At 37.5% G+C, this 27686-nt stretch overlaps 1 protein-coding gene across 4 annotated transcripts in view; it reads left to right on the top strand.

The window, feature by feature from the left end:
* The window catches only part of Ppp2r3a (protein phosphatase 2, regulatory subunit B'', alpha), a 103983-nt gene that overhangs the window by 43481 nt on the left and 32816 nt on the right, over positions 1–27686 (top strand). For all 4 annotated transcript variants that reach the window (XM_005406782.2, XM_005406783.2, XM_013505755.1 and 1 more), the window contains exons 5-9: positions 7471–7545; positions 14320–14406; positions 17429–17585; positions 19822–19870; positions 20787–20876. In XM_005406782.2, the coding sequence (XP_005406839.1) occupies positions 7471–7545; positions 14320–14406; positions 17429–17585; positions 19822–19870; positions 20787–20876 (458 nt within the window). The remainder of the gene's footprint in view (positions 1–7470; positions 7546–14319; positions 14407–17428; positions 17586–19821; positions 19871–20786; positions 20877–27686) is intronic.

Here is a 27686-nt window from a genome sequence, read left to right as displayed (position 1 = left end):
TTCTTCCTATCCAGAGCAAGGGAAATCTTCCCATTTCCTAATATCCTCATCAATCTTTTTCAAAGTACTATAGTTTTTCAGTGTCTAGGTCTTCCACTTCCTTTTTTTTCTTGATGCAGTTGTGAAAGGTGGTGTTTCCTTAACTTCTCTCTCAGTGAGTTTGTTATTTATATATAGGAATGCTATTGATATTTGAGTGTTGACTTTCTTTCTATCCTACTATGCTGTTGAATTTGGTTATTAATTCTAGGAGTCTGTTTGTTTGTTTGTCTGTCTGTCTTTTTGAAACAAGGTCTTGCTGTGCAGTTCAGGGTGGCCTTGAGCTCACTTTGTAGCCCAAGCTGTTCTTGAACTTGTAAGGATTGCTTCAGCCTCCCAAGTGCTGGAATTACAGGCATGCACCACCATGACGCGCTTCTAGGAGTCTTTTGGTGGAGTTTTTGGGGTCTTCTATGTAGAGTGTCATGTCTTTTCAAATAATGATAATTTAACTTTTTTCTTTCCTATCTATATTCCTTTTATTTCTTTCTCTTCTCTAATTGCTGTATCTAATGTTGCCAGAACTATATTGAAAAAGAGTGGTAATAGTGGGTATCCTTGACTTGTTCCTGATTTTAGAGTAAAAGCTTTTGGTTTTTAACTATTTAGTATAACTTTGGCTGTTGGTTTGTCCTTGATGATTTCTATCAGGTTGGATAAAGGCCTTTTATTTCAATTTTCTGTAGGGTTTTTATCATGAACAGGTATTGGCCCTGTCAAATGCTTTTTCTACATCTATTGAGATGATCATTTGGTTTTTCTCCTTAGTTTTGTTAATGTGGTGTGTTACATTTATTGATTTGAGTATGTTGAACCTTTGCTGCATTCCTGGGATAAATCCTACTTGGTCATGGTGTATAGTTTTCTTAATGATTTGCTGCATTCTGTTTGTCAGTATCTTATTGAGGATTTTTGCATCTATGTTCATTAAAGAAATTGGCCTGTAGTTTCTTTTTTGGTTGGCTCCTTCTGTGGTTTTAGTATCAGAATAATGCTTGCCTCCAGGAGGAATGAGTTTGGGAGTATTGCTTTCCTTTCAATTTCATTAAAGAGTTTGAGGAGTAATGGCATTGGAGCTTCTCTGAAGTTCTTGTAGAATTCAGCAGGGAATCTGATGGGACTTGGGCTTTTCTTTGTGAATTTTTATATTGCGTCTTCAGTTTCCTTGACTGATGTGGGGTTATTTAGAAATTTTATGTCTTCTTGATTCAGCTTTGCTAATTCATGTGTATCTACAAGCTGTCCATTTCTTCTGAGTTTTCCATCTTATTGTAGTGCAGGTTCTCAAGGTAGGTATTGATGTTCTTCCGGATTTCGGCAGGGTCTGTTGTGATTTCACCCTTTTCATTCCTAATTGCATGGCTTTGGGTCTCCAGGGGACACTGCTGTCACTTGGACTGAAGTCACTCACCCACTGCTGTAGCGCACAACATCCACTGCTCCATTCCAGAGGTGTGTTTCTCCCTGGAGGTCTCTGGAGTCACCCACTTTCCCTGTCTCTGTAAAGCTGATCTTTTTTTTCTCCATCCAGGAGACAGGGAGAAAATACTGATTTCCCCTTCCTTTTTCTACATTGAGGTCTATCTCCCACTTTCTCTGTGGGCTTTAATTTTTCCTTCAGATTTTTCCTGGGCTCTGGGGATCCACCTCCGTCCATCTTTTCTTCCCAAATTGTTATTTTCCAGTGTCTGGATTACAAATTTTTGTTGCTGATTACTGCTCTGCCATCTTCCCAGAACTCTAAGCAAGATTTGTTAAATGCATATACCAGGTTTCCAAAGTGAACCATTCTTTATTACTAACATGTACTAATTAAATAAAAACCCTGTGTGGTGCAGCGCTACTGTAGAGGATCCAGGGGAAGAGAAATAAAAGAGAAAGCAAATATACAAAATAAAAAATAATAAGAAATACCACTGAAAAAGGAAAAAATGCAAAAGTGATAAAAGACTAACAAACCCTTTGAAAATAAACTTGAAAACCTAGATAAACTGGACAGTTTTCTAGGAAAATGTATGTGGCCCAAACTGAATCCATTTGATTCAGAAAACTCAACGACTAATTTGTATTGAAGTAGAAATAAGCTGGCTGTGGTGGCACGTGACTTTAATCCTGGAACTCTGGGAGGCTGAGGTGGGGGGATCAAAAGTTCAAGCCCAGCCTGGATGACTTAGCAACTTAGCGAGACCCTGTCTCAAAATAAGAAATTTGTAAAAGAACTGGGGACATAGGTTAATGTAAAGGCCCTAGGTTCAGTCTCTCTACCAGAGGAAAAATGTAAAAGAAATAGTAGAAAATAATCTCACTAAAAAAAGTACAAGGTGGTCCATGGGGATTCTTCCAAACCTTCAAAGCTGAAATAGGCTCAGAGCTGGGGATTTAGCTCAGTGGCACAGCACCTGCCTGGCAAGCGCAAGGTCGTGAGTTTGATTCCCAGTACTGGAAAGCAAACAAACAAACAGAAAAGCTGAGATAGGCTTGATATTCTATATAGATTATTCCAAAATATTGAAAAGAAAGGAAAATCCCATAGCTCCTTGTATGAAGCAAATATAATACAGGTATCTCATGTAGGTAAAGATACTACAAAAGGAATCTGCAAATGAATACAATTTCATGACTGATGAGAAATAATAGTAAGTAAAATACTACCAAACAGAAAACACCAGGACACAGTGCAGTTTATCTTAGGAAGACAAGATTGGTTCAATATTAGGGTATTTGTTATAAAAGAACTACAAAGGTAAATCCATAATTGTAGAGATCTATGCATATTCTCAATAATGAATATAACAAGCAGAAAGAATGTTAGTAAGTATATGGAGCATTTTAACTTATCAATCAGCCTGACCTGATTGCCATTTGCGTTGCTCTTGGCCCAGCATTAGCAGAATATACCTCCCTCCTACAGTCACAGAGTGTTTCCCAAGATGGACTAGAATCTGGAATAAAACCAATCTCAATTTAAAATTCTGTTCTGGGTGTAGCAGCACACAGCTGGTAATCCCAGATATTGGAGAAGCTGAAATAGGAGGATCACAAGTTCTAGGCCAAGGCTGGGCAGCTTAGACCCTGTCTCAAAATAAAACAAAAGTAAAAGCTGGGCTGGGAATGTAACTCGATATGAAGCCCCTGGGTCCACTCCTCAGTACCACAAAAAAGTAAAAAATAAAATAAATTTTAAAATTTCAAGTTATGGGCTGGGGATTTAGCTCAGCGGCAAAGCGTCTGCCTGGCAAGCGCAAGGTCGTGAGTTCAGTTCCTGGTACCGGAGAAAAACCAAAAAAATAAAAAATAAAAAAAAAATAAATAAAATTTTAAGTTATATATTTTCTCTGACCATAGTAGATTTAACTTAGAAATCATAACAAATCTATGAAAATTTCCAAACTATTTGGTAACTAACTCTCTTCTGAGCAACCCATGGGTCAGAGAAAAAATCAACAGAAAATATAAGGAATTGAATGAAAACAAAAAAAATCAGCATTAGTAGCTAAAGCTGTACTACATTTAATAAGTGAGTTTGTGGAGTTTAAGGTTTGTGATCAGTGTACAAAAATCAATTGTGTATTAGCAACAAGCATGTAGAAATTTAAATCTAGCAAACAGTGCCATTTATAACACTTTAAAATATGTAATGCTTCGAGATGAATCTAAGAAAAAGTGTATAAGCCATGAACACTAAAAATCGTAAAACACTGATGAGAAAAATTAAAGCTTCATGTGTCTTACAGAAGGGTGTGAAGACTTGCCATTGTTAGGATGCCAACTCTGCGTTACCTGTGACTCTTAGAACCCTACCTGTATCTCATATAACCTCCTTCCAAGGGTTTAATGTCAACCTGGACATGAGGAATGAAACCCAAAATACAATATAAACAACAGCAAACTAACTGTATTATATCTTGATTCCTCTTTTTTTCCCCATTCCCATCTTCCCATTCACAAAGCTCAGTTTTCATTTTATCCTTCTTTTTTCATATTCTTCTTTCCCTTCCTTTCCCCTCACCCCTCCCTATTTCCCTTTTCCTTTTGAAGAATTTCTTCCTATTTCACAATCTATTGCACATTTTGGTTCTCACTTACATTTTCAGTCTTTACACTAAAGAGATAATGTGATGTTCACCCATGTGTGTCCGACTTATTTCACTTACGATTGTGGTCTCAAAGTCTATCTATTCAGCTATAAATGTCTCAATTTTATCTTTCTTTATGGCTCAGTAATACTCCATTATATTAAAAAAAATCTTTTTTATCCCTTCATTGGTTGATGGGCATTTGGGTTGTTTCCAAGATTTAGTCATTATCAACTGTGCCACAGTAAACATGGATGTGCATATATCGCTGTGGTATGATGCTTTTAATTCTTCCAGGAAGATCCCCAGAAGGGGAATAACTGGGTCAAATGGAACCTAGTTTTTTCAGGAATCTCCAGACTGATCTCCACAGCAGTTGTACCAGTCTACACTCCAAGAGTAAAAAAGGGTTATTTTTCCCCAGTCACACCAGCATTTGTTATTGGTTGATTGCTTGATAGTAGCCATTCTCTCTGGAATGAGGTGGAATCTTAGCATTGTTTAAATTTGCATGTCTTCAGAAAACAGCCAAAAAAAGCCAGATGTGGTGACACATCCCTCCAATCTCAGCACTTGGGACGCTGGGACAGGAGGATCACCAAGCATTTGAGGCCAGCCTAGACTACATAGTGAGACCCTGTCTCAAAAAAAAATTTTTTTTGCATGTCTTAAATGACCAGTGATGTTGAACATTTTTTCATATATTTATTTGCCATTTGTACTTCTGTGAAGTGTCTCTTCATTTCAGATGCCCATTTATGGGTTGGGTCTTTAATTGTAATGTAGGTGTTTTTTTACAGTTCTTTATATGTGCTGGATGTCCTTTTTATGAAAAACTAGCTAAGATTTTTTTTTCCCACTCTGGATTTTTTCACTCTGTTGATGATTTCTTTTGCTATACAAAAGCTTTTTGATGTTGAGATCCCAGTTGCTGATTCTTTCTAGTATTTCCAAGGCCATTGGGGATTTGTTCATGAAATCTTTGCCTACACCTATGTCTTCAAGAGTTCTACCTATTCTGTCTTCCATCAGATTTAATGTTTCTGTTTTAATATTTAGATCATTGGTCCATTTTGATTTTAATTTAGTGCATTGTGATAGACATAGGTCTAGTTTTAGTCATCAGCATGTGGAAAGCCAGTTTTTCCAACACCACTTATTAAAGAGCCTATCTTCCTTCCAAAGTTCAGTCCCTTCATCAAAGATAAGGTGGCTGAGTGTGCTTGGAGTTGTTTCTACATCTTCTAATCTGTTCCACTGATCTTTAGGTCTGGTGTTTTGTTTTGTTTGCCAGTAGCATACAATGACCTCACATCAGTCAAAGAAATTGAAAATGTAATTAAAAACTTATCAACAAAGAAAAGCCTGGGTCCTGACTGATTCACTGCTGAATTCTACAAGAACCTTAGAGAACATCTAATGCCATTACTTCTCAAACTCTTTAATGAAATTGAAGGGAAGCACTACTCCCGAACTCATTCCTGGAGGCAAGCATTACCCTGATACTAAAACTAGAGAAGGAGCCAACCAAAAAAGAACCACAGGCCAATCTCCCTAATGAACATAGATGCAAAAATCCTCAATAAGATACTGGCAAACAGAATGCAGCAATCGTTAAGAAGATTATACACCAGGACCAAGTAAGATTCATCTCAAGGATGCAAGACTGGTTCAACATATGCAGTCAATAAATGTAATATACCATATTAACAGAGCCAATGACAGAAACCATATGATCAACTCAGTAGATGCAGAAAAAGTATTTAACGAAGTCCAACACTCATTCTTGATTTTAAAATAATACAGGAAATTGGAATAGATGGTCTTTATCTCAGTCTGTCCACTATCACCACTCCTATTCAATATAGTTCTGGCAACATTAGAGCAATTAGAGAAGAGAAATAAAGGAAAGGAATAGAGATAGGAAGAAATTAAATCATTATTTGCAGATGATATGATACACTACATGGAAGGCCCCAAAAACCCCACCAAAAGACGTCTGGATTTAATAACCAGATTCAGCAATGTACCTGGATACAAAATCAACACTCAATCAGTAGCATTCCTGTACACAAATAGACTCACTGAGAAGGAAATTAGGGAAACTGCACCTTTCATAGTGGCACCAAAAAAAAATGAAATAAAGGGCCTGTACATTGAAAACTACAATACTCTGGGAAAGGAAATTGAAGAGGGTATCAGAAAATGGTAAGATATCCCTTGCTCTTGGATAGGAAGAACCAACATAGTGAAAATGGCCAAACTCCCAAAATTACTCCACGGGTTTAATACCATCCAAATCAAAATGCCATTAGCATACCTCACAGACCTGGAGAAAACATTCCTAAAATTCATTTGGAACCAAAAGAGACCTAAAATAGCAAAAGCAGTTCTGAGCAACAAAGACAAGGCAGGGTAATCAGGGTAATCTCACAATCAGGGTAATCTCACAATCCCTGTCTCTATAGTGTTTTTCACAACTCATCTGTAAGTCTAAAATTATTTCCAAATTCAAAAAGATCAAAGATATGGAAAAACCCCCAGTTTTAAGACTTTGTTGGTAGGCACGTATAGCTGACTGCTCTGAGAGACAAAGACGTGTAACTGATGTCTGTCCATTGATTACTAGCACATTAATAGATTTATGTATGCTGGCATAGCAGTTGCCTCCAATTATAAAATTAACAGTAATTATCTCTAATAGATTCTCTAGGCTCAAAGTGCTTTAAAATTCAAATTAGAAAATAATGGTATTTCAAGGTTTTAATTAACCTAATGATCTTCAGTGAGAATAAGATAATAGGCTTTAAAATAAATAAAACACTAAATTAAGAACAGATCTGTCCACACTGTTATTGTTATAAAAACTGATAGAGACTAGCTGGGTCACACATCTATTACTTAGCAACCCCTTCTGCAATCTGTAGGACAAATTCCCTAACATGACTTGATGTGTTAGAATTATAGTATAAAGCCAGGTGTGGTGCACACATGTAATCCCTTCACTCGGGAAGCTAAGGCAGGAAGGTCACCATGAGTTTGAGTGAGTTCAAGACTGGCCTGAACAAATAGCAAGACCCTGTCTGAAAAAAAACATAGAATTACAGTACAGTACATAACTCCATTTCATTCACAAATCACCAACTGTAGCTAAATTAGAATTTTAACTTACATTTAAGTACACTGTATATAGAAAATCACGTGAGTATGTTTGTAAAAAATTTTAAGCATATTATTCAATTTTATTAGCAGGTTTACTCATCTGGAAACTTACTCTACAGGAACAAAATTCCATAGGGTTGTTTTGGTTTTTTTTAATGCTTCTTAATTTACTTTTGGTTTTGATCTTTTTCAGGATGTGGTAGATACACACCCTGGCCTTACGTTCCTGAAAGATGCTCCAGAATTCCACTCCCGCTACATCACCACGGTAGGCTGTCTAGTTCAACTCTGGAATGCACCTTTTCATCTTTTGTGTGTGTTCACATGTGCTACTGAGGATCAAGCCCAGGGCCTCATGCACCCTAAAGTGCTCTACAGTTGAGCTGAACCCCAGCCTGATCTTTATGCTAAAGTTACTTAGGCCACAGTGATTATTTTAAGTAGAAGAAAGACAGGATAAAATTGAATTAATGATTTCTGGTTTTGTATCCATTTCTCTTATATGTGTCTAACGTTTGAGAGAGATATCTTACATAAACAGAATTAAAGTAGTACTCTCATTCTGTCTGGATTTAAGAGGTATACTTTTGTGCTGTTACAGATATTGACATCCAGTTGATCTTTAGCATTTTTAAATAATACTGAAAATAATTTTAACAGTTTGTCCCAAAAAAAGATGTGTCTCTGGCATCTCAAAGTTCCAGCTATAATGAGAGAAAGTTTGTGTGTAAACAGAACAAATCATGTGGGAATGCAGAATGAGCACAGCTCCCTGCTTCATGAGGTGCTGTCTCCCTGCGTCGGGCAGAGTCTCATTGGCTGCATCACAGGCAGGGCATAACCCCGAGGGAGAGTCCACCGCAGGCCCACAGTGCCCAGCGCAGCCATTGTGTGCGTGCTCTGCCCTCCCTCCCGGGTTATCTCTGGGGGCAATATAGGCGCTAGGAAGTGCCCTGTCATTCTGAGGGTACAGCTCTACCATGTTACAAAATAATACTTTTTTTAAAAATTCTCATATGAAACTTCATTCTTTGCTTTTCTTTGGCTCCCTTTTATCATTATAAAACTTTGTAACATTTTGTGTGAGCCAGAAGGTGTCACTGTCATCATTAATCATAGCACTTTATAAATAACTTACCTCCACCACAGTCACCCTGGCCCGGTCACCCTCATTTCTTATTTGGATTACTTCAAAGTTCTGGTGTCTTCCTGCTTCCAACCTCATTGCTTTACAGTCTACAGACTTTACAGTCTGCAGTCTACAATCTACTAGCCCAAAGTACAACTCTCCCTTAAAAATATAAGTCAGGTCGTGTCATCCTCCACTCAGACCCTCTGTGGTTTCCCATCTCAGTCAGAGTAAAAGCCATAGTCCTTGCCAAGACTGTGCTCTACCCACCGCATAGCTTCACAGTGCTGCCTTCAGATCTGCCTTCTACTTCCTTCCCATTCCTCCCTGCTAAGACCAAACCCGCTTCTGCCTCAGGTGCTTTGTTCCTCCTCTTCCTCTTCTACAGATTCCCCAAGCTGGTGCTGCCCCCTTCGCCCAGATGCCCGGTCAGATCTTCCTTGATTGCTCCATCTTGTTAACCCCTCTTCTTCCTTCCCTGCTTCCTTCCCCACACTGTGAGTTCCTTTGTCCTGCTTTTTCTTCTTTACTCTTATCAAGTATTTAAATATTTATTTACTCTCCGTTGCCTTCTCTATAATAAAGTCCAAGAGAGCAAGGATTTTGTATTTTTCACTGTTCTACGTATAGTACTAGAATGCTGCCTGACAATAAAAGACACATTAAATATTTATTGGATGAATAAGTGAAATTATTCTTACTGAAGAATTCTGTGTTAGCTGTGCCGCAATCCCATAGAGAATTATTAGGTCTGGTTACAGGCTATTCTATAAATTCAGGGCACCTTGGCAGCATAATTTAGAATCTTAGAAGTTAGGAAAGACCTTAGAAATAATGAAGTGCAACAACTTGTATCAATTCAGAAAATGTTCCCTAAGGAAGAACTTCTTATTGGAATTCATTCTTTAAAAAAAAATGTTAATGAACAGAAAAATGAAGCAGAGATAAATTATCTTTATCTGTTCTTTCTGTTGGGTAATTCAGACCAACAGTGGTCTATGGTAACCTAGCACGTAGTCACAGGAACTCTTAAGATTTTGAAGTGAAAAACCATGAAACTGTTCTGTTCACTTTTAATTCATTTTTTAGAAAAATTTTGCCATGTTAATCATTGAACAAAATAAAAACCATATTGGTGAATTATTATCTCTGTCAGTCGTTTTCACAGAATTAGCATATTACTGTTTACATTTGTTAAATTTACTCTTTGTTAATGTTATGCTGCTTTATCCCTATTTCATGAAAATAAGTTCATTTCTCAGAAGTAGTCATTAAACTGTAAAGTACTTGAGATGAAATAATATAACAAATCAAAACAGCATCATAATAATAGTAAACAAGAGTCAAGTGGGAATATGTCATGTGAATCTGTATGTACTAAAGTAAATAACTAATGTTGTGATAATCTCATATTAATACCCAAAAAAGAAAAGCACAAATAAAAATTAGAGCAGTGAATATTTGGAAATAGAATTTTATCAGACTGGTTACCTGCTCTCCCCAGTGTCTTTTTTAAACTTGATCAAATGTCTTGAAGTCATTAAAATTTGCATTATTGTAGAGTACAATGAATACTTCTAGAAGTAATGTAAAGTAAGGCCCTTCAATATGAAGTTGACTAGTTTTATTATTAGGCATAAAAGTAACTAAACTAAAACATTTGCTACCCTGCTCATGGGAAAAAGATAAGATCATACTGTTTCTAAGAAACAATGACAGATATCTCAGAAAAGTAAAATCATTTTTATGTGACCTTACTGAATGTTATATAATCTCAGTGGCATACACTGTGAAAGTAATATGAGGGTTAAACAGCCCTAGTCCAAAAATATGAAATCTGAAATATTACAAAATCCGAAATACCCACACTCAAAAAGTTTCAGATTTTGGAGCATTTCAGATTAGGGATACTCAACCAGTAAAGTCTATACAGATGTTCCAAAATCTGAAACACTCCAAAATCTGAAACATTTCTGGTATTATGGCTTGAATAAGGGGTACTCAGTGTATATTAAATTTGCATGCTGGAATACTTCAGTTACTTTAAAGTTAGAAGAAACCACTGATACGATGTACGATATTATGTGTGGTACATACATGATAAAGAGAAGTTGAACAACTTTTATTTTCTAATTATATTTGAAAACTTGTTCCATAACTAGAGGTAGTGGTTCATGCCTGTAACCCTAGCAATTTGCAAGGCTTACAAGGCAAGAGGCTCACAAGTTGGAGGTTAGCCTAGGCAACTTAGTGAGATCTTGTCTCAAAATAAAAAATAAAAAGTCTGGGGGGCGTAGCTCAGTGATAGAGCACTTGCCTAGCATGGATTTAACCCCCAGTACTGTAAAAACAAAAAACAACCTGTGCTGCAGAAAAAGACTCTTTGTTTGTTTAGGTAATATTTTGTCAGTTGTTTTTAGGCTAAAAAGACAGAGCATGAGCTAAATAAGAGATTGGATCAAAAGTCCATATTCCTCTCCCGCATTTCTGGAAAGAGTTAACAGTTCAGAAGTAAGCCTCTTGATAATGAAAATGAAACAGCAGAAAATTGTAGTGCTTTAGTTTGCAGTTTTGCATGCTGTGCAGAGAGCACCAATGAATAAAAGGTTTTGCTTGTCCAAACTTTTGTAGGCCACCTTTCAAGGGGAAGAATACTCAAAAAAGTTTTTAAAATAAGCAATGAGCTTTAAAATACTTCTTTATGACACTGGTGCTACAAGCAAAGATACCTTTGTGGCTTATTCAGATATATTCAGTATGTTGATTCCCTTTCCTCAATCATTTTAGGCTGAATCACCAGGATGTTCATTGTTGGGGAGCACAAAGCCCTATGCTCACATTTTCTGAGATAACAAACCTGTTTGGTAGCGACTGCTCATCACTAAGAGCCTACTATTAACTTTGTCCTTGAAATGTTTCCTCTTAAGAGAGAAAGATATCACTTTCATTGGACACATTTTTAATTTTGCATAGTCTGCAGAAGATCACAAAGAAATACTTTCCAGAGCCACATTAACCAAAGAATGGGCTAGTATTGCAGTTACCACTCCTTGCTGCGTGGGAGAGTGGGGCTTCCGGCACGGGAGTGTGTTCCTCTGCACGCATTATCTGCAGCGAGGACTTCTGTGCCTCCATCTAGTCTCCTTTCAAAAACTGACAGAGCCGCTAAAGACTTCCATTCCTGGCTGCCGAGATTTGTAAGTTAGCGGTTTCCAGTTCAGTGGATGTATAGGAGAAAACTGACTTGCCTGTCAAGTTGAGTAGCAATTCTTCAGTGAAAGACTGTTTCATTCCTCTCACTGGTAGTAAATAATTATCCTGAGTATTATTTATGTTAAGGTTTTCTTCTGTTTTAAAAACTGTGATTTTTATGTGCCTAAAAATTAGAAGAAAAAAATAATAACTGAAGCAGCAGTTATGTGCTTTTACCACTAGATGGTAGCCCTGCCTAAATCATCTAAAATGCTGACTCAGTAATGTGGAAACCAGAAAATATGCTGATGGAGCCACTGAATAAGGAGATATAGGCTATGGAAAAATGGAGTACAGATACATCATTTTATAGTAATGAGCAGAAGCTAAAAATAAAAAACACCTAATCGCTCACATATTTTAAAAGTTCTGTCAGAACAAAAACAGGAAAGTAATAAAATAAGCAAAAATGAATACAGGTTAAAGTTTTACATTAAGTATAAAAGAGTGTCTCCACAATTAATATCAGAATATAAATATAAAACTTAGGAAGCAGAGTTAAATTTATATTCAAAATCAAAAAAGGACAAAGTTTGATATATATATTGAAATGGACTAACGAATTATAATAATCTAGATTGTTTATGTATAGAATTTCTATGCTAAAAATCTTCCATCCTTTTTTATATGCATTGCCAAGCTACTGCTGAGAATACTACATTGAGCAAGATACATTCACTGGCCTCAGGAACCTTAGAGTCTGAGTGGGTGGGGCCAGTACCAGCTGGTGCTAGCTTCTACTCATTACAAAAATCCTGTCACCTTCTGCCTCCGTACTTGGAAAAGTAACCTCATGACTTCATACAGACCCAGTGCCTTGTAGGCGTCCTTCTTTTGAAGCATTTGAGTATCAGGGCACCTCCGTGCCATGTTTCTAATTCTGTCCATTGGTCCAAAACAGAACAAGTCAGCTGCTGCTTCTGCCTGAGAGCCATTCAGATGATGATCACATCTGCATTCGCTCTTATATTTTCCTGAGGATTAAACGTTGCTACAGTAATACTATCTGTCACAGTTGTTTTTAATGTAGTTGCTCTTCCCTGTTTTATGTTTCATACATTTTGTATGCCCTCTACCTGTAAATCATAGACAAATACCAATTTATGTGAAACATCACAGGCCTTTCTTGAGGGTTGATATCCATCTGCTCTTCAAAACTCCAAATAGAGTTATTCATCTAACTATCAAACGTACCCATATTTCTCTATCACAAACATAACACAAAAGTCTTGTTACATAGTGTCCCTATCTTCTCATTTTATCAAGCCATTACTGGCCTCATTATATGCAAATCACCAGATAGAAAATGACTGGAAAAGTCATGCAAGTCCAGAAAAAACAGCTCTTGGCCAGGTGCACTATTACATGCATCTAGTCTCTAGATGTGTTCTAGGAGTCTGAGGCAAGAGGACCCCAAGTTCAACTTGGGCAGTTTAGCAAGACCTGTCTCAAAACAAAGGGCTGGAAGTATAGTTTAATGCAAAGGCACTGAGTTCAATCCGCAATGCCAGGGGGAAAAAAAGACTAGGTCTCTTAGAATTTAGAGTTGATCCCAATCAGGTCACCCAGAACATGACATAACCATGGGAATGCCTGAGGGAGGCTCATAGGCAGTGGGAGCACAGAAGACAGGGCTCTACCCCAGTGCCTATTTTGAGGCTTCCTCTGGAGTGTGGTATTTGAGCTCCATTCTGAAAGGTCCGGAGTTAGCACAGATAGCAAGGGTAGGGTGGTGAATGCTGAACAGCAGAAACTGGACCTTCTCTTGCTGCTAGCTTCCCTCTCTTTTATTGAGAAGCACTGTGTTTGCTGAAGAATCCAGAATAGTAGTTTAGTCACTCGCTACGGCCTACTTTTTTTTAGAAAGATGTGCAGATGTCTTCCCTTGCTTGTTCTTGCTTTGTTCGCTAAAATTGCATTATAGGCTCATCCCTCCAGGATCACACCTGCTGTCGTCCTGCAGTTCTCCCCTGCGCTGCGCACACACATCCCCAGTCTACACGCATTCGCTTCTTACCGCCTTTGCATCCTCTGTCTGGTCTTTTCCAGAGTTTCACTTCCACTGAAATCATTATAACACTAGCCAATATCAGAGATGTTCATCCCCAAGTAAAGGTGAGGATGTAAGTTATCCCAAATGAATTGGAGCTTCCATACAGTCAGGAGGGCCAGAAGTCTACAAAACTGCAATAAGGTTTTAATAAGCAGAACAATGTCTTCTTGACTTCTTGAAGTCTACAGAACTACAATAAGGTTTTAATAAGCAGAATAATGTCTTCTTGAGTCATGACAGCCATCCTCTGACTCTCTGATCCATCTCTAAGGCAGCCCAGCAGATGTTTCTCCCCTTGTGTGCCCTTCAAAACATCCAGCCCAATAAACTTAAATCAAGCATCACTATATAAGTGAACAGGAAACAAAAGAAGTGTGTGAACAGCTGGGAAATGGAGATCTGAGAGTAGAGATTGTTTTCCTTTCTCAAAAGTATAGCAGCAGATTCATTATACATAAATGTAGGTTTAAAATGCTTTTTACTGGAAGTTACACTTGACATGAAAAAGTTAAAACTATTGGTTCCAAATGTATTCATAAGGTAACCTTTGATAAAGTAATAGAGATCATTAACTTTTTTATTTGGTTTTGTTTTCTTTTTGGAACTAGGTTATTCAGAGAGTATTCTACACAGTCAACAGATCTTGGAGTGGAAAAATTACTTCAACAGAGATAAGAAAAAGCAACTTCTTGCAAGTATGCCTCTCATATAGAGATATAAACAGCAATTTAAAGTCTTTTACTTCATTTATCAAACAGTTGTGTGCTTACCCTATGCAAAGCAGTGTCGTCACTACACTCTCCTTTTTTTTTTTTTTGGACTGGGACTCCAGCTCACGAACTTGTGCTTGCCAGGCAGGCGCTTGTGCCGCTGAGCTATACCCCTGGCCCCTACTCTCTCATTATGCATTGTCCAGTGCCTCTAGTGATACCACAGATACGGGGGCAGAGGGGGTTAACAAGGAGTCCCCGCCTGAGGGCATACACTGTGGAACAAAAGAAAGAAATACACAAACAGCCACACCAGGCTTGATGAAATGTGTGCAGACGTGTGTAAAAGGTGCAGAGGAGGCCTCAACAAAAGGACAGGCATGATTTTGACCTTGGAGGACCCCTGGAGTTTACCAAGGTTTTTTAAAAATTAATAAGGGATTCCAGATAGAAGCAGCAGCATAAGCAACAGCCAGAAGCGTGAAGGTGTCATGTTCAAGGACTGCCAAATGGTATTAAGTGACCAAAAAGCCCTAGGAGAGTGACCAGAGATAGATCAGAAGGCCTTGCAAAATAAATGGAAGAATATGGGTTTATCTGTCAGCAATGACTATTTATCTAGTGGCTGCTAGAGAAAACTACTAAAAATTTCTTTTAAAAAAGAATGCATTTCATTCCATTATTTATTTTATCAAATGAGAGGGAAAGTACTAGTAGGAGCTTTTCACTGAGGTAATCTTCATGTCTGATTGTTTAGGCATCTGTAAACCAGAAGTGGAATTGTTCACACTTGAAAGGGAAAGAAATGTTTTATTTTAAATGAATCTTACTAAATGACGCTTGGACTAATAAAACAACCTTACTACTCTTTGTTTTTGCCTATCTTCATTGGAGACAGGCAAGGTAATGAAGACTTGGCAAAATTAGCAGTCAGTGGTGGAGATATAAGCATTTTGTTATTCTAAAATGAACGGTCATCACCACAGTCGTTATTGATATTTATTGAACACCTGATGTCTGCCTAGGCTCCCAGTAGGTATTATGGGCTGGGTTAAGATGGCAGTAACTCTGTAACAGCTCAAGAATAATAATAATCCCTCATGTTCCTGAAGTCCATTTTCATTTGTAGTTTTTGAATCATTATAATCAGTTTGTTTTTACTGTTGATAAAATTTTAGGCTCAAATATAGTTGAATGTCTTCTCTAAGAGCATACAGCAAGAAGGTAGATGAACTCGAGGTAGAATTCAAATGTTCTCATCCTAGAGAATGATTTGTTTTCTCTTTCCCTTTTCTTCTCTGCCTCTCTCCTTAGTGTATGAACAAATACAAAACATTCAAATAATGTGACATATGCAAAGTAGTAAATAAACAGGGGTTGCTATTTATATCTTTACCCTGCTGTTGTCTTTGTAAAGGAAACCCATATAATCTGTAATTTTATTTTCTGGTAAATACATACATATAATATATAGTTTGTTTTGGTTTTTTGGTATGGCTGATATTTGGAGGATTTTTTAATATATTTTTTAATAGTCCTCTTTGTCCTTTATCTTTTTCAGCTTTTTATTTTCTATTCATATTGCTACATGTTTTCATTTTTGTTAACATTTTACTCGTATATATTTCCCTACCTTCTTATTACCTTTTTATTTTCGGCATATCTCTTATAGACAGCATACACCTAAATCTGTTTTGGGTCCTCAGTTTTTTGGTGGTGGTGATGGTTGTAGTTACTGTTTTTGAGACAAGGTCTCACTATGCAGTTCAGGCTGGTGTTGAACTCATTATACCTAGGCTGGACTTAAACTTGGGGTGATCCTCCTGCCTTAGCCTCCTGAAAGCTGAGATCATAGGTGTGCACCACCACGCCCAACCTGGATCTTGGTTTTGATACTTAATCAAAAAAGTTTTTTAGTAAGGAGATTTAGCTCATTTATCTTTATTGTTATTATTGATATATCTGATCTTACTTCTGCCATCTCATTTCTTTTTTGTTTGTTGGTTGGTTGGTTTTGGTTTTTTGGTTTTTTTGTGACAGGGTCTTGCTGTGTAGTTCAGGCTGCCCCTGAACTGACTATATAGCCCAGGCTGGCCTTGAACTTGCAGCAATCCTCTTGCCTCAGCCTCCTGAGTGTTGGCATTTCTTTCTTAAGATCTTCTTTATGTTGCTTTCTGAATTGTTCGTTTCTGAAAATACCTTTATTTATCTACCCCCCTTACATGATAATTTGGCTGACTGTAGAATTGTGAGATCAGAACCATTGGTTCTGGTATTTCCCTAGGAATGCATAGTGAGTCAGAGGAGACTTAGTTTACTTTCAGTTCAAGGTCCTTCAGCTCCACCCATCAGGCCTTTTACCCCAAACCCCTGTGTTGCTACAAATATATATAGGTAGGCTTTATGGTAAACTTGATTTCATTATAAAACTAACCACTATGTGGATGCACAATCTTAATATTGCTCACATAACTGAAAAATTAGGAGCAGGGTTAGTTTATGACCATGTATTGAGCCTTCATTTAATTATTCTGTGCTTGCCGGTCAAGAGACTTCTGACAGCTGCAGCCCCCCTTGGGGATGGCCATCCCCATCCTGCCCTTTCTCTGCTTTTGTGTCCTGTCTCGCAGTGGAGGTCAGTCTCATTCTCTTCATCAGAACTGAAGTCCCGTCAAGTTCTTCAAATTGAAGTCCCTTCCCTGTTTCTGTTCATTCTAACTGCCTGTTTCCTCACCAAAAAAAATAAATAAATAAAGGTAGTAGGCGTTTATATATGAAAAATATTTTTAATTCAGTTTAAAACAAAAATTTGAGGGGCCAGGAATATAGCTCAGCAGCACAATGCCTGCCTGGCAAGCACAAGGTCCTGAGTTCAATGCCCAGTACCCACCGAAAAAAAATTATTTTTAAAAAAATAAAACAAAAATTTGTATACTTTACAATACCCAAAGCTGGTTGCTGGTTGTTCATAATTTTAAAATGAATTCCTTTATTCATACCATTTCAGACTCTAGCCCTTCTGGAAGAAGAGGAAGATATAAATCAAATCACAGATTACTTCTCTTATGAACATTTCTATGTTATTTATTGTAAATTCTGGGAACTAGATAGTGATCATGACCTGTACATCAGTCAAGCTGATCTCTCTCGATACAATGACCAGGGTGAGTGATTTTGTAGATGCTGAGACTGAACTGAAGAATGACGTAAATTATCTCCACTCATGAGAAATTCCCGTTTCCTGCTAAGAATTTTTAAGTGGGAATTAGCAAACATAATTTAACTTTTTTATTTAGAGGCCAGGTATAGAAGGGACTTGGAGGTAAGCAATCACAGTGTTAGTTTTGAGGAAGCAGCACATCTTTGTAGTGATTTTCATGGCGATGAGTTGAACAAGATCACACCTGTGTAAATCTGTATGTATGAGCACATGCATGTACACCTTTCTCATTTAACGGTATTTCCATAAAAAGCCATGAGTGAAAATGTCTCTATCTGGCCAAGTTTTATTCTGAAAGATTCATTAATAATTACTTTTTGGATTTAATTCTAGAAAGCTCTTTTCTCTAGAGATGAGTTTCATGTGCTTTCTTTTTTAAGAAAATAAAAAAACTACCTATCACTTGGTATTGTGCTTTTCACTTCACTTTTGCCTGTAGTAAAGGTAGAACCTATTGCGAACTGATTTAATATTGTTAACCAAGCACCAAGACATATAAATTCATTCTGCTGCCATAGATTGTTCCTGTTCTATCCTTAAATGCCTTCTTGGCATTTTAAAAATTGGACTTTATCTTTGCAAAGTGAAAATCTTGAAAGAACACGCTGAACGTTGTTTCTGTTACATTGTGTATCTGTGACTGATAGATGTCTTAAGAAAATGCTTCTTGCATATGATGTCAGATTTTATAGAGCTTTGCATATTTAAGAAACAAAGTTTTCTCTCTCAAATTTGCAAGGGCCATGCAGACACTAAGGAGAAATACTCAAATGTACTTATTTGTAAACACATTAGTACTGTTTCTCCTTTCTTCAAATACCAATAACCTTTTCATCGCTAGAATAGCAGAAAGATGTACATTCATAGAAATATCAGGTCAGCCTTGTTAGTTATACACCTACCTTCCCACTACCCATGAACAGACCATCTGTACATGCACCAGTCCCCAGGTCCACACATACTGCATGTGCTCACATAGCCACTCACTAGACCCATGTTAACAGGATGAAGTCCAGAGAAGCAGGTGTCCAGACCTGCATAAATTAAAGGGCCACTAAGCTATAAAATTATCCACTCACTAAACCATGCTTATTGATACAACATGGAAATAACATGATCTTCAATTTTAAGAAGCTAAAAACTTTCAAAGTTTAAAAATGCCTTTTTAAAAAAGACGTTAGTTTTGGGATTAAATACCCTTGCCTTTTCTGTATAAGGCCCTCTTTTTTCTAGGTAGTACAAATTAACCCCACAAACCAGTACCAAAAGAAGTATGGAGGATCTTAGTATGACCTCTGGTGTACAGCCAGAAATGACTTTCCACACACACGTTCCTAACTTTCTTCAGCCAAACTGAGTATCCTTTATGTTGGCTGTGTGTAACTCCATGTAGAATAGATGCCAATAGCTGCTGACTGCCTAGTGATTTCACTGCTGGTCCGGAAATTGTAGTGTGCATGTCATTGCCTGAGGTACTTTTTGAAGAACAGATCTTTTATCCATAGGCATCTCCTTTTTTTCTTTTTAAATTAATGCCTTTGGCTATTTTGAATCTACAATGAGGTACACTGTGATGTGTTCTATAGGATTTATCATTAAAAAGGAACATAGTGTCTTAAGATATAATTGTCTCTGTAAATAAAATTTACTGATGGAGTTTTTATGTTTTATCCTGGAGTCATAAATTAAGAATAAGAAAAAGTAGGTTTATGGTACGTTTTGGTATCTTTTCTAAAACTGCTTGAAAGCATTCTGTTTTGCTTTGTTTCATTTCACATTGTTTTAAGAGCTGCACAGTCAGTTCCCTTTTGAATTTAATACTATGTTGAAATTTGTTTGGTTTTAGAGGAGAATTTGCTTTGTCTTACTGACTAACAAGTTCAATACAAATTCTGTACATTATTGTCTTAGTTATCAGTATGTTCACAATAAACTTAGAGCTCAACCATTTAAGTACAGATATCAGCACATTCATTTGTTCTTTTTTAAAATTACTGATTGATAAATATAAAGCTACTTTATTCTAAAAAGTATAAATATTACAGAATTAAGACCCGCTCATATTCTTATCATAGAAGACTGTTATGGTTTAGCTTGTGGCAAATGAAAATAAATCTGCCAGAAGTATTGCCTGTAAGGAATTTTTGTAACTAGCTTTGTAATTTCTTATTTACATTTAGCTTCATCCAATAGAATAATCGAAAGGATATTCTCTGGGGCGGTAACAAGGTAAGAAAAAGTTTAAAACCTGGTTAAAAAAATGAACCACAGTAATACCGAGGTTGTCAAACTGTTCCTTGCTTGAACTTTCCACTACTCAAACAGCAAAGTTTGAAAAAATTCTGCCTAGTGTTCATAACTTTGTTCCGTAGTCCTTGAAAAACCTGTACAGAGTCACGCCTCACATCTCGCGGTAGACACAGATGGGTGACACTTCAGTCCAAGCACTACTCTCGCCCAGACAGCACACAGTGCTTGTGTTAGTGCGTGCAAACGTGTCACTGTGCATTTTTTGGCACTTTATTTGCATAAAATATCATAACCACAGCTCCAAAGAAAGTGCTACCAGCAGGAAAACCAAGAGGAAAGCTGTGAGAACAGTAGAGTTAAAGAAAGAAATCATTATGAAATTTGTTAAAATCCTGCAAAATGAGTTTATAAGTGTAATTTTTGCCTTTAGAGCCAGCTATCTGGTTTTCCATTATTTCTTATAGAAAAATATGTTCAGTTCTTAAACTGTTTGGTTTTGAACATGAATTCGGACCAAACTGAGTTTGACAACCAAGGTATCACTGTATAAGTGATTCCGTAAACGCTCCCATTGTAGCAAGCCTTTCTGCATAATTTGGCACTGCTGCTAGGTCAGATTACACCTTACAAAATGTGCAGTTATGGTTAATACAAGACAGTAATTCTTTAAGTAGTCTATATGTAAATACAGGAAACAGTGTTTGATCTCACTTGCAGATTTTTTTTCTTCATATTTGAACATTTTCTCATTTTACCCCATAGGCCTTTAAAAATGAGATAGGCCCAGAAGGGTTATCCTTTCTGATTTTTTAAATTTTAAACTACATTTCTAAAACAAAATGTTACTTTATTTATTAATTGCTTAGGAAATGTTATAACCATGTGTTTTCTTCAGAGGAAAAACCGTGCAGAAGGAGGGAAGAATGAGCTATGCAGATTTTGTTTGGTTTTTGATATCTGAGGAAGACAAAAGAAACCCCACCAGGTAGGACTTCTGAATTTTCTTTCCAGAATGTTAAATACCTGATGTGACACATATCTAGTGAAGCCAGTTCAATGGAGGGATACTGAAATAAGTAAGACCTATGTATAGTTTCTGCTTTCTTAGAGCTGTCATTCTAGAGAAGGGAATGAACCCGGAATCCAGTCATGGCGTATCAGAAGTGCTCTTCCCCACAGAAACACAGGTGAAGGGGCATGGAGGAAAAGTGGGATTGGTAAACATTTATTCAGAATATGCAGATAGGTACATGAATTACAGTTCTTTTGTGATATTAATGGTTCAGTAGTAAATTGGAGAAGGAAGGAAAAACAAATTGTGCATGACTAGCACACAAAATCATGTCCTTATTCTCTTAGTTGGAATCATCTGTCCCTTTCCTTGGCACTTTCTAAAATGCCTTGATTTTTAGTTGTGAATTTACATGTCTTTTTCTCTCTACTACTGTCTTGTATTAAGCCAAATCTCTAGGTCTCTCTCATCTTTTTATCCCTGGCTGTGTAACACAGTTCTGCATGTATTTATATACAGTCCGTGCTCCATATCAAAGGGAGGCAGGGAACCCAGTCCCTGATGCTGCTGGCGGGTGTAACTGACTCAGCTGGTTCCATATTGTTATCTAAATGTTGCAAAAAGTTATCTAAATGTTGGACTATTGCTTATAAATCATTGGGGAAGAAGGAAACATAGCTATGATTTCTTAGAGCAGCTTGTTACATTTTTAAGTAACTTTTCCATTTCACAGTAGGAATTTATTGTCTATTGTACATAGCTTAGAAAATAGGGATGAGCAGAAGAAAATAACTTTAGTTCTAGTAATTCTAACTTGGAGAGAAGGAAAAACAACTTTAAAGCCCCTGTGTTGGGGGAGGGGCAGTACAAGGGATTGAACTTGGGGGTTCTACCGCTACGTTACATCCCAGCCCCTTTTCATTTTTTGAGACAAGGCCTCATTAAGTTGAACGGCTGGCCACAAACTTACTGTTCTCCAGCCTCAGCTTCCTGAATACCTGGGATTACAGGCATACAACACTATACCCAGCTTGTATTAAATCTTAATTAACATACACCAAAATTTTCATGGAATGTTCTCCTAAATAGTCTCTAATATTTAATATCCAGTTAAATAATTGGAATATATACTGTTTTTTCTGCAGAATAAATACCCAGAAAAAAAGGAATTGCAAGGTTAAAGAGGATAGCCTTTTTTTTTTTTTTTTGGAGCACTGATAACTGAGCCTGGGTATACTAGGCAACCACTCTATCACTGAACTACATCTGAAGACCTTTTTTCAATTTTATTTTTGAGATAGTCTTGCCAGGTTGCCCAGGCTGTGCCCAAAATTGTGATCCTCTTGCCTCAGTCTCCAATGTAGCTGGAATTACAGGCATGTCCACCAAACCTGGCAACACAGTAGAATCTGGAAAGTATTGCATGGTGCTGGGAATGTGGCTCAGTGGTGGAGCTCCTGCAGAGCATGTACAAAGCCCTGGGTTCAATCCACAGCACCACAAAATAAAACAGAAAAGAAAAGATTATATAAAGAAAAACACACCAAAGAGAAGAACCACGTTATATGAGTTCATTTATAATTATGTGTTACATAATGACATTTCAGTCAACAACAGTCCATGTACATGACAGTGGTCCCCTAAGATTATGTTACCTAGTGACATGGTAGCCTTCTTAGTTAAAGTATACACTATGATGTTCACACAGTGAAACTGCTTAGTAACACACTTCCCAGAATAAATCCTTGTTAAGCAGTGCATGACCGTATATGTATTGTCCAAAATAGGCAAATTCATGGGAAGTAGAGTGGTCTATGAAGGTGTCCATGGAGCAATAAGAAATGAGTGCTAATGGAATATTTTTTGGAGATGATGAGGGTATCCCAAAATTGACTGCAGTGATGGTTACACAACTGTGTGAATATGATGAAAAACAATCGTATGTTTTAAATGGAAGAATCATGTATGTGAAATACATTTCAGCAGTCATTTTTAAAAACAAAGAATTGAAATAGTAAAAAGTACATTCTCTGACCAAAGTGGAATTAATATAGAAATCAGCAGGAGAAAAATAATTGGAAAATCTCCACATACTTAGAAATTAAAAACATACTGCTAAGTAATCCACATGGCTGGGTGTGGTGGCACACACCTATAATCCAGCACCCAGGAGGCTGAGGCAGGGGGATCGTTGCAAGTTGGAGGCCAGCCTGGGCTACAAAGTGAGTTCAAGGCCAGCCTGAACTGCATAATGAGACCCTGTCTCAAACAAAAAAAGAAAAAAAAATCTATGACTCAAAAAAGGTGACTGTCAGGAATTATATATTGAAAAGTTAAAAGAATACTATAGATAACACATATATGTGCAAATATGGTGTCTTAAATGAAATAAAACAATTTCCTTGAAGAATCACAATAAAACTTCCCCAAGAAAAAACAGAAAGCCTGAATATTCTTACATCAACTAAAGAAAATTAAATTCATAGTTTAAACCCTTCTGAAAAAGAAATATCCCAGCCCAAATGATTTCATTGTATTCTTCCAGTCATTTCAAGAAAAAAATGAAACTCATATTTAAGAAAATCTAATCGGCAGAATTTTACAGAAATCAGGTTTCTGGCTTATGAAAGACATTTGAGAGCCAGGGAACACAGCTCAGTAGCACAAGCACCTGCCTAGCAAGCGCAAGGTCCTGAGTTTAATTCCCGGTACCAAAAAAACAAAACAAAAAGATATTTGAAGAAAGGACCTTCACGAAAGAAGTAATACACTCACTAAAGTGTGATAAGTGCTAGGCAAAATACTGTGTACAGTTAAGATCTTGAGTCTTTCTGTGCCTGGTCCCACACCCAGCAGTGGTAGATACAGAAAATGTTTTGGAGTGATTATTTTTCATGGACAGACTTTTAGCAAACCTTGTTTTTGTATGTCCTGTAAATTATTCTTCTGCTTTTTACCATATCCTGTTTCTTGGTCTGTCATCTCCAGCAATTATTTCATTCACCTCTGTTATGCCTGAGGGCAGGCCAGTGTCCATAATGTAGTTGCTCAAAGATATATACTTAATATACAAAAGAGTAGACATTTATTTACTTCCTGAGCAATAACGGAGTTTTATATACCTGTCTTCTTGCATAGCCTTTAGAAGTATACATCAAGAATTTTTTTAAAAGTCACTAGTCCAGACTTTAATTTCATCTAGCCCAGGGACAAGGGGAAGAGATGATTATGTCTACAAGAGATGTTTGTGGCTACAATTGTATAAATACAATTTACCATTGATGTAACTATTCTTTGAAAACTGATGGTAAATATAGCAAAACTAAATATTGATTCTCTCTGGGTAGTTATTTTTTCTACCATATGCTATTTTCTAATTTTCCTGTACTGAATACTACTCATTACTTTTAGACTTTGAGAAGATAAGTTAAGGAAAAAAATAGAAGACTTGCGTTGGAAGAAACTTTAGAGAGTATACAACACATACATAAGACAATTCCAATCAAGTGTGGTGGTGCACACTTGTGATCCTACCATTGGGGAGGCTGAGGCAGGAGGAGCACCATGAGTTCAAGGCTTGCCTGGGATACATAGTGATTTCAAGCCCAGCCTGAATAGTGAAACCTTATCTCAACACACACACACACACACACACACACACACCCGCCAAAACCCATGTAAATATATCCTGCGGGTGTTTAATTGACCAAGCAGCCCATGCTTCTAAATTACCAGGGACTAGTAACTACCCACTAAAACAGCCTGTTACACTTTCCTAGAGCTACACCTGAAATCACCTCTGTTTTCTACGTTGATCTTTATGCTTTCTCTAACTCACAAATTATGTGGTTGGTGCATCTACAACAGCTTTCATACATTTAAACGGTGCTGTCATGTGCCTTTGCAGGCATCAGAGCAGTGTGTCCATCTCTGCATGCTAGCTTTCCTTCTTCCTGTGTGCTATTACAAAGAACTGAAGTGTGTGCTTTAGCTTGACTTACTGCACAGAGACTTGCTTAGTTCTTAATTGAAAATGCAGATAGATAGAGTACGTCAGTTTCCATTTCTTACTAAAATGAGTTGCCACTTCACTTCAGTCCTATTAGGTCCTTGTCAAAATCAAGATTTTTTTTTGGGGGGGGGGATGGCGTTGCTTAAGAATTTTAAGACACCAGGAGATTCACGAGATACTACTACATATATTTTATCTTCAGCTTATGAGATGTGTCTTTTCAAGGTTTTTCACACAATCAGAAATTGTTTCAAAATGAGATAATATAACTCTGGGAATAGATACAGTATGACTGGAACACACCATGACCCAACTATTACCTCACACTGATTGAATCCAGTAAATGTCTTTTCTGTTCTTTAATGGTAACATTAAACATCAACTTGCTACAGTTTATAAAATACGTTCCTCAAAGGAATTTTGTCCGTTAGCACAAATTTGTTACAATAATGTAAAATTTATCTTTCTCAGAAAAGGTACACAAAGACCTTAGTGTGACTTACTTGCAAACAGTTAACAGTCACAATTTAGTTATCTTCTTTCCCCCAAAGAGATTTTTCAAAACCCTAAAATGTATGTTGGTTCTTACTGTGGTTTCAAATCTTCTGTGGTTACAGATCTTTTATGGTTCTTAATATGGTTTTAGACCTACAAATGTGAAATGAGCCAAAGATATACTTGCGCCTTCTCTTGAATTGTACTGTGTCATGAAATAGTGACTTTTAAAAAAAAACTTCTCTTTTACCAGTTAGTGTTCCTGGCTTCATATTCGGCAATTGATTATGTAACTATAGATGGTGCTCTAACCATGCTGTAAAGACACAGTAGCTGTAATAAAGTGATGACGCCTCTCATTGAAGACTGCAGTTTACCCACACGTAGTACTTTTCTTCCCTCTTTGAAACCCCACTAAAATGCCATTAAAAATGTTTTTTAAAGGAATAAACCTGTAGTAATGAAGTAGGTGAAGAAATAAGGTTTGAAAACTGGAAAGCAGGTAAATTTAGTAGAATGCCTAAACCCTAAGCCAGCAGACAGAAAAATGAACAAGTAACCAGATACACTGAACAAAACCTCTAAACATGTAGGACTTGTGGGTATCACCAACCTTAAAAATAGGGGCAGGGTAAAGATGGTGCCAACAAACAGGAGAGGCTATAGAAAATTTATTTAAAGAAACAGTTAATCTCCAGATCATATCCTCTACCCTGGCATAAAAATGGTGCTTTGTTCCCTGGAGAGCACAGAGGAGAGCGCCTGTGTACTGGGGAGCACTGGTATAGCTGAAGGTGTGCATACTGTATCAGTCCCTTGTATGTTGAATCCAAACTTGAGGGTGGGGAATTTAAAAAGAAAAGAGGTTAATTTAGTTCACAGTTTTGGAGGCTTAAGGCATGACACTACTGTAGCTCAGCTCAGATAAAGACCTGATGGTAGATGGATCACAGCGATAGGCGCTCATTCAAGAGGAAAAGATCAGCCAAATGTAGTGGCACAGCCTGTAGTCCTAGACTTGGAGAAGCTGAGGCAGGAGGATCGAAATTTTGAGCCCAGCCTGAGAAAATTTAGTGACTTGACAAGACCCTGTCTAAAAATAAAAAACAAACTGATGAGGTAGCTCAGTGCAAAGGCCCTGGGTCCAATCCCCAGTACTGCAAGAGGGAGGTGGGGAGTGACAGCATGGTGAGACAGGCAGGGAAGGTCCAATCTTGCTCTTCTGTAACAACCAAGTTCCCATGAGAACCACCTTATTCCTTGTGAGTGCAGAGCCCCTAGGGACCCAGCAGCCTCCCAAAGGCCCCACCTCTTAACATCGCCACAGTGGGGCCCACACCTTTACACATCAACCTTGGTGGGAGTCGGGACAGGGACAGCACACACGAATTATAGCAGATACCATGTTGAAAATAGGTTAGAACATATTAAATGCAGAGATATGCAGGCATCATTCCTCACTCTAGTTAGAGAATGCTCTCTCAGCTGTGAACATCTAAGCAAGCGTCAAGATAAGTCAGAAAGCTGAGGAATCTGACTAGCTCAACAATGAAGATAGGAAAGTTTGACATTGGGTCATTCCCAAAGACAGACCCCCGCCAGATCATTTCACAGTAAATCCCAGAGTCAACAGACTTATAGATCAGAACGTCAAAATAGCTCTTAGCATCTATTCTTTTTCGGGGGGTGGGGGGCGGGGTCCAGAAATTGAACTCAGGACCTTGCACTTGCCAGGCAGTTCTTCTGCTGCTGAGCAATCTCCCCGGCCCTCCCTATTCTTAAATATTAGCAGAAAACGGGATCACTAGATACCTTGGTAGAAAAGAAACCAAATTCGGGGAACTAAGATGAAAGAGATTTTCAGAAAAAAATTTAGTAACAACAAAGATGCTGTTAATAATTACGGCTGAGCCATAAGTGAAGAAACTACATTCATAGAACATGAACACAAAAGTGTTTTTATAAAACAAACATTTAGGGAACCAATAAAAGAAGTCTGAAAAATCAAAACTATAATAAAAAAGACTGTGTATCAGTTCCTTTAAAAATAGGAAGGAAAAGCACCACCCTTTCAGTAGAAAAAAGGCACCTTCAGTATCCGGGATCTGAATCTAGTGCATCTTCACACACCTGTAGTCCCAGCTGTTCGGGAAGCTGGGGCAGGAAGATCACTTGAGCAACATAATGAGACCTTGTCTCAAGAAAAAAATCCCAGGTCAAAACATTTGCCTGCCATGCTCCCTTACAGGAAGCAGAATGGGTAGAATGAGCCACAT

This window comes from Chinchilla lanigera, unplaced genomic scaffold, assembly GCF_000276665.1.
Source record: "Chinchilla lanigera isolate Chin_1 unplaced genomic scaffold, ChiLan1.0 scaffold00100, whole genome shotgun sequence".
Classification (NCBI taxonomy): Eukaryota; Metazoa; Chordata; class Mammalia; order Rodentia; family Chinchillidae; genus Chinchilla; species Chinchilla lanigera.
The sequence above is the reverse complement of the archived record's forward strand: the minus strand, read 5'-3'. Positions and strand labels throughout refer to the sequence as shown.